The 7,856-nt window shown below is 35.1% G+C and overlaps 1 protein-coding gene across 1 annotated transcript; it reads right to left on the reverse strand.

Annotated features, from left to right (window-relative positions):
• Positions 1-3,984: 3,984 nt before the first annotated feature.
• On the reverse strand, positions 3,985-6,830 carry LOC150037729 (uncharacterized). Its single transcript, XM_090310999.1, has 8 exons — positions 6,265-6,830; positions 6,023-6,157; positions 5,523-5,722; positions 5,359-5,429; positions 4,977-5,291; positions 4,502-4,764; positions 4,348-4,403; positions 3,985-4,010 (listed from the first exon to the last, which is right to left on the reverse strand). Exons 1-8 carry the CDS (start codon positions 6,828-6,830, stop codon positions 3,985-3,987), a joined length of 1,632 nt encoding a protein of 543 aa, XP_090167125.1.
• Between the last annotated feature and the right edge of the window lie 1,026 nt (positions 6,831-7,856).

The following is a 7,856-nucleotide window of genomic DNA, read 5'->3' on the forward strand; positions in this document are numbered from 1 at the left end:
ATAACATTAACATTCAATATTCAATAATGAATACATCATTCCAAATAATGGGTAAATAACTATATACATAACTTTTAAATGACTTGATTGTAGAGTTTTCTCAAAAACTCTGTTAAAAAAAAAAAAAAAAAATCAATACAAAATTATGGATTTTTTTTACTATGTAATATTTTTTTACTAAAATAATAGACATTAGGAACATATTAATAATTTTACATTAATAGCCATTAGGAACATATTATATTATTTTTGTTAATGACTTTTTATATGTTTCTAAACTCTTAACTATTAACTTTTTAAAAATTTATGTTAGATTATTTTTACTAAAAGTATGAAAAAAAATCATTATTTTTACTATGTAATATTTTTTTAAAATAATATCACGATTCTTTTCTCCACATATTCTTAATTTACATTAAAACTACTAATAAATTTTAAAATTTTGGCAAAAAAAAAAAATTTAAATATCGGACAGCTTGGAAAGAAAAGAAATGAAGTCGGCTGTTAAATTTTACATTTAAAAAGATTTATTTTTTTTTCCATCAAGAACATATTTAAATACCTATTTTTAGAATTCATTAAAATTTTCTTTCAACCTATTTTTAGATTTATTTCTTTTTCCATTAAGAACGTTAATTTTTTTTTATTAATGATTTTTTATATGTTTAAACATGAATAATTTGAGACTATGATGTAATATTTAAAAAATCTAAATATCAACCAAATACCAACCAGAAAAGTAACAATAGAGAATATATCGACTTATTAAATATATTAATATACTTACAGATATTACACACTATAAAAAATATATATCAACTTTATTAAAAGAAAAATATTGCACACTACCAAAAAAAACTTTGCACCTTACCAAATATTCCAACTAAATAAAATAAACATGAAGAAAATCAGTAAAAATTATCAAAAACTTAATTCAAAGTTAAAAAACAAAAATATATCAACTTACCAAATAAAATACTACACTTAAACAAATGAAGGTAGAAAATGATCGATATTTGAAAATAAATGAAGAATATGAAAGAAATAAAGAAAATTTGTTTTGGGTGAAGATGAAATGAGGGCTTCGATGATGAAGGAGAAGATGAAATGAAGGTTTCGGTGAAGGAGAAGATGAAATTAGTGAAGGAGGATGAAATCTATGAAGAAGAAGATGAAATCGGTAAAAGAAGAGAAATTTATGAAATGAGAAGATGAAAACGGCGGGAATGAAGGTAAAATGTGGGATTTTTTTATGTTAAAACGGGGGAAAATGCCAAATTTGGTCAGAATGCATCAACAAATGCATTCTGACTGTGGCGCGTCAGAGTGAGTGGACAACTCACTCTGACGCATATGTGATTGATTTAATTTTTTTTTTTAAATGCGGCGTACGGGGCAATACCAAGCGATCATTTAGATAATACTAAGTGATCGTTTAGGTTTTGTTAAGCGATCGTTTAGAGAATACTAAGCGATCGTTTAGCTAACTGTTCCGTGATCGTTCCGATATCCATTATGTGATCGTTTGGCTAATAATAAGCGATCGTTTAGATAATACTAAGCGATCGTTTAGCTAATACTAAGCGATCGTTTAGCTAACTGTTAGCGATCATTTGGATATCCATTACACGATCGTGTACTAATTTATAAAGTGATCGCTTAAGTTTTGTTATTTGATCGTTTAGATAATACTAAGCGATCGTTTAGGTTTTGTTAAGTGATCATTTAGATAATACTAAGCGATCGTTTAGCTAATACTAAGCGATCATTTAGATATCCATTACGCGATCGTGTACTAATTTATAAAGCGATCGTTTGGCTAATACTAAGAGATCGCTTAGGTTTTGTTAAGCGATTGTTTAGATAATATTAAGCGATCGTTTACCTAATTGTTATGCGATCGTTTAGTTTTCGTTTAGATAAATTTGTGCTAAATTTGTAGAATACAATTGGTCTTGTACATTTAACTAAGCAAATAAATAACTAAGCGATCGTTTAGATAAATTTGTGTTAAAATTATTAAGCGATCGTGTATAAATTACTAAGCGATTGTGTGCGATCGTGTATAATTTACTAAATGATCGCATAGTAATTTACTAAATAAAATATTCTCGAATGACGCATTAAACGATTGTGTATAATTACTAAACAATCGCATAGTAATTTACTAAATGATTGTGTGCGATCGTGTATAATTACTAAATGATTGTGGATAATTTACTAAGCGATTGTGTGCGATCGTGTATAATTATTAAACGATCGCATAGTTTACTAAGTGCTTGTGTGCGATTAATGCGGCATACGAGGGAAAGAAACTAAATAAAATATTCCCGAATGACCGGTTTAATTTTTTTAAAATGCGGCGTACGGGACTAAAAAAATAATAAAATATTCCAACGTGTGTCTTTTCAAGAGGCGCACTCTTCAAGAGGCACATTCAGATGGGGACAAAAATACCACCACTTTTCCCTAAATAAGTTCAAAACCACCCATTTTTTTCAATTAACTTTCAAAACTATCCCCGTCTAAATAACCGGATTTCAAGTGTTTAGTATAACAGAGAAGTAGTAAGAAAACTAATACATAATTTTCAAAGACCAACAAACGGAGGCCAAGTTTTTGGTTTTTGAAACAACGTTGTAGTATAGTGGTTTGGCGTGGTGGAGGCATGGTGAGGAGGAGAGAAAAGGCTTTTTTTTTCAATTATTTTTATTTTATAATTTCCCACGTCAACGTTAAACAAAAAGTTTTATAATACAAGAATTTTTTTTTTAAATAATGTCATGATTTTTTAAAACCTATTTATGAAGAATCAAAGTCATTTTGAAACATTATATATCTCAAAATTGGAGCTTAAAAAAGTGATATTGAAAAAAAAAAACAAAAGGACTAACAAGGAAAATGACAATTTTCAAAGTTTCATTCCAAGATATGATAAAATTGATATTAAGTTTTGAAAAATAGTAAAATGATTAAATAGATTATTAATTGATAATTTGCGAATGTCATAAATATCTTCATCTTCGATAGATTACATTCTCTTTTAAAAAACCCAAATTTGGTAATGCTAACAAAAAAAAAAAATCTAATTAACAGTATTACACCTAGTCAGTTAAAAAGGAAACATGAAATAATAAAGAAAATATCAGTATTATGCCTTGTAAAAATGGCATGATGCTGTGCAGGCCCAATGTCCTTCCTTTATATGTTTATTAAAACAGTATTACACCTTGTACAAGGAAAAGAAAGAAGCAAATAACAAAAATACAACAAAAGAAAGAAGTAAATAATGAATTTTTTAAAAATCATTATTCATTAGTTAATTATATTGTAATTTTAATATGTTGTTGAAGAAAAATCGATGAAGAACATAAGAAAGAAGTAAATAATGACTACTTGCTAAAGAGTTGATAGTTTTGTGACATAAGAGATTGAAATTGTTGATAATAAAAAAATAATTATCCATTAATTATTTATCTTCCTCTTCGTTTTATGATTTCAAATTTTTCATATCTATTTTGCCTCGTCCAATCTCCATCGCACTTTGTTCTGTTGATAAGCTCATCTAGAAAGGTTTGTTACTTCATCTAAATCTCTCATAGTCAAAACGATAAGTTCAAAGCGTGATATCTATATGTTGAAGAATCACAACAACACCAATCCTAATTTGTAGAAATTGATTAAGAAGAGAAAATATTTAACCATCAAGATTTTCATTGGTGTTTAGAAAAAAATTGGCGACGAATAATCTGGAGCATGAAAATGTATCATGACTGCACTCCAAGAATATCAGCTACTCTATGAAAGAAGTTTTTAGGAAGCAATAAATATATTTGGGATGTCATTTAATGATTATTTGATTTGTTTAAAAACTGTCATGGTATATATTAATAGAATTAAGGAAAATAAAATGGTATCTTACCATATATTTTTTTAAAGAGATAATATTATTTTACAATAATATAAGGGATCCCATAGTCTGGATCAAGGCACCAAAGCAAAAAGAGCACCTACAAAGATGTACAGTGATGAAAAAAACAGAACCAACAAAAAGGACAATACGAACAAATAACAAAACATCCAGAAGAACAAAAAAGGCCCCACAATCCGAGACCTCAGAAATTGGACATACAGAGGTAAAATATCTAAACAAAGAATGAAGAAATCAGACAAACTAGATAAGTCCATGAAGATCAATCCGCCACGAAGCAACACGCACACGAACCGTAGAGACAATAAACTGAAACACAGTAGATGCCAATCTCGGCTAACCACTGTGTAATTGAGGGTTCCTCTCCTGCCAAATATAGTAAATCGACGCACGCCAGAAGACTCTAAATAACTTACTCCTCACACCCTTACCAGACCCCACCCGACACACCCAATTCAACTCCACATCCCATCTAGCAATACGATGAGACAAACCCAACAAGTGCACTAAATCCTCCCAAATTTCACGCCCAAACACATAGTTAAAGAACAGACCATTCCTTGACTCTACCTCACCCAAACAGAGGGACAAGCATTATCCACCGACTGATCCCATCTGCTCAACCAATCCCGAGTGTCCAACCTATCCTTCACCGCCAACCAGGCACAAAATGAATACCTTGGAATATTGCCCTCAGACAAAACCAGACAAGCCCAAGCCGCCCTAGGATGTCTAGGACGCAAACTCTTCCACGCACTGGCAACAGTGAAACAGTCATTACCACTAGGAACCCAAACCCAACTATCCTCCTCACCAACCCTTAGAACCACATCCTGAACCAAACTCCACAAATCACGCAATTCCCAAGATAACAAAGGTCAATTCCAAAAACCATCATCAGATAAGAAATCTGAGAGTCTTGTCTCACGAGAGCTTGTAGCATCATAGACCACCTCTCCCCATAATTCTCCAAGATAGACCTCATAAGCAACCATAAATCCCACCAAGCAAAACATCCCCTCCCATTACCAACCTACATCCTAACCAGCGGCTTAAGCTTATCCTGACAACGTAATATCATCATCCGACACCACAACCGCCCTAACTTCGAACGAATTGCCCATAAAGATCGCCCCCGAAGCACATACGCCTCCATCCAAGCAACCCACAAAGACCCAGATCGTACCAGCAATAACCATAACAGTTTCAAAATAGCTGCCACATTCCAAGAAGATATGTGGTGTATACCCAAACCCCCTTTAGATTTCGGCAAAAAAACCTCATCCCAAGCAATATGCACACCCTTTCTACCATAAGCCCGCCCACACCACAAGTATGCCTGTAAGATACGATCCACCTCCTGGCCAATAGAAACAGGTAACACAAAAACGCTAGACCAGTAAACCTAGAAACTCTACAACACTGACTGGACTAACTGCATGTGCCCCGCAATAGAGAGAGATCTTGCAGCACAACTCATAATCCTCGCAGTAATCTTCTGAATCAATGAGGCAGAGTCCCCAGCTTTAACCTATCAGACAATAAAGGCAACCCAAGATAACGCACAGGTAATGACCCTAGGGCATCATACTCTTAGTCAGGTTCCTCGCAACATCACCAGAAATACCAACCACAAACATAGAGCTATTCTTAACATTAGCCACCAACCCAGAAAACTTTACAAACCGATTTAACACCTGATTCACAAAACTCAATGAGGCATACTCAGCTGCGCAAAAATTCATGAGGTCATCTGCAAACGACAAGTGAATCAGCCTCACCTTCTCATACCTATGATGAAACATAAAGGAGGGAGGAAGATTATTCAACATACAGGATAAGACCTCCATAACCAGCATAAATAAAAATGGTGACAGAGGATCTCCTTGTCGTAACCCTTTCGTACCAGGACAGTACCCTTTAAAGCTCAATTAATCATCATGGAGAAAAATGGGGAAGTAACACAAGCATGAATCCAGCTCACAAACTTTAAAGGTGTTCCAGTAGCCAAAAAAACACCAAACAAAAAGTCCTAATTAACAAAATCAGGCTTTTTTAATATCCACCTTCATCATACAACGCGGTTTACACCTGTTAAGCTGATAACCCCCAACAAATTCTTGGCCCAGAAGAATGTTATCAATAATACTTCGACTTTGAACAAATGTTGATTGGTTCCCACTAATAAACTGAGGCAAACACACACGACGTCTGTCAGCAATCACCCTATAGATGCACTTATATATCACATTACAACACGCGGTAGGGCGAAAATCTTCCATACGATCAGCCCCAGGTATCTTAGGGATAAGGGTAAGAGTCGTGGCATTCACCCCATTGGAAGATAACATGTATCAAAGAAATGGCAAATAACTGAGCAAAAATCATCCCCCACCATACTCCAAGCAGATTTATAACATTCCATAGGAAAACCATCCGGACCAGGAGCCTTTCCCAATTTCATTGAGAACAAGACATTACACACTTCCTCCCTAGTAGCCGGTCTGCACATCTCTCGAATATAATCATCAGGCCACTGAAACTGCACAATAACATCAATCTGGGACGTAAGATCTCTATAACCCACCCTCTGCATCCCCAAACTTCCACTGAAATATTTAACAGCCACATCTGCCACCCTCCTATAAGAAGACTGACAAATCCCATCAGAATCATACACCGATAGTAAACCATTCCTTACCAAACGCGTCCAAATAGTCTGGTGAAAAAATGACGTGTTCTGGTCCCCCAACTCTAACCACCGAAAACGAGACTTCTGACAAAGTAAAGCCTCCTCCAGTCTCTCTAGTCTTCTGAACTCCTCAGTTGCAATGGCAACCTCCCCAATCAAAATATCAGAAGATGGGTTAGACTCCATAACAACTTGAGCAAACTCCATCCTACCTCTGGCCTCCCGAGTCAATCTACTTAAACCCTCTATCTTCCTCCCAAAAGTACTACGCTAGACTGGTTTTAAGGCCTTTACGTTCCTCATCAAACTAAACAAAGGGGGCACTCCAGGACACAATTTCCAAATAGAATCCACAAAAAAAAAAAAAAAAAAAAAATCAGCAGAATCAGCTCAATGATTAAAATAACGAAATGTGGGAACTGGACGAGTAAACCAAACATCAATGGTGACCAAAACGGGGCTATGATCAGAAATTCCTCACAGCCACACACCAACCCCAGTAAGAGGACACAAATCCAACCACAACACATTCACAAGGAATCTATCCAATCTGCGCAGAATACCAACCCTCTTAACTTTACTCGTCCATGTAAACCAGTTACCTTGAACATCCAACTCCACTAGGTCAACCTTACGAATAACCGCATCAAACTCCTCTATCTCGCCCCTACACGAATTACCCCCAAAGGCCTTTGAAAGGTTGCGTATATCATTAAAATCACCAATAACTGGCCCACTAATTTGCCAAGAAGAGCAAATATCCACCAACGACCTCTAAAAGGCATGCCTCTCAGTCACATTATTAGAAGCATATACAACAACTACATTCACAGTATCTGACGAGCTCAGCTCCCTAAGACACCCTACAATACACTGCTCATTAAAAATCGAAGGAGAGAAGTCAAATAGATTCTTCTTCCACATCAACCAACCCACACCTCCTGGGCTATAACTACACACACTTCCAGGAACCCCCAAATCTGCCAAACATCGTATCAAAGTTCTCCACCGGCACCCTAGTCTCAAGTAGGCAACAAAAGCTAACTGAAGACGAACAGAGAAAATCCATCACCACCCTACATTTAACAGGGTCGTTCAACCCTTTAACATTCCATGAGCACCAAATCATAATACAGACAAGACTTCCCTAGTGCTACTTCCCACAGGTCTATTACCCGTACTCCCAGTATTACAATCCAGAACAAGCAACGGATCAGGATCAAATTTCACTAA

This window comes from Benincasa hispida, chromosome 2 (genome assembly GCF_027475165.1).
Source record: "Benincasa hispida cultivar pf3 chromosome 2, pf3_genome.v1.1, whole genome shotgun sequence".
NCBI lineage: Eukaryota > Viridiplantae > Streptophyta > Magnoliopsida > Cucurbitales > Cucurbitaceae > Benincasa > Benincasa hispida.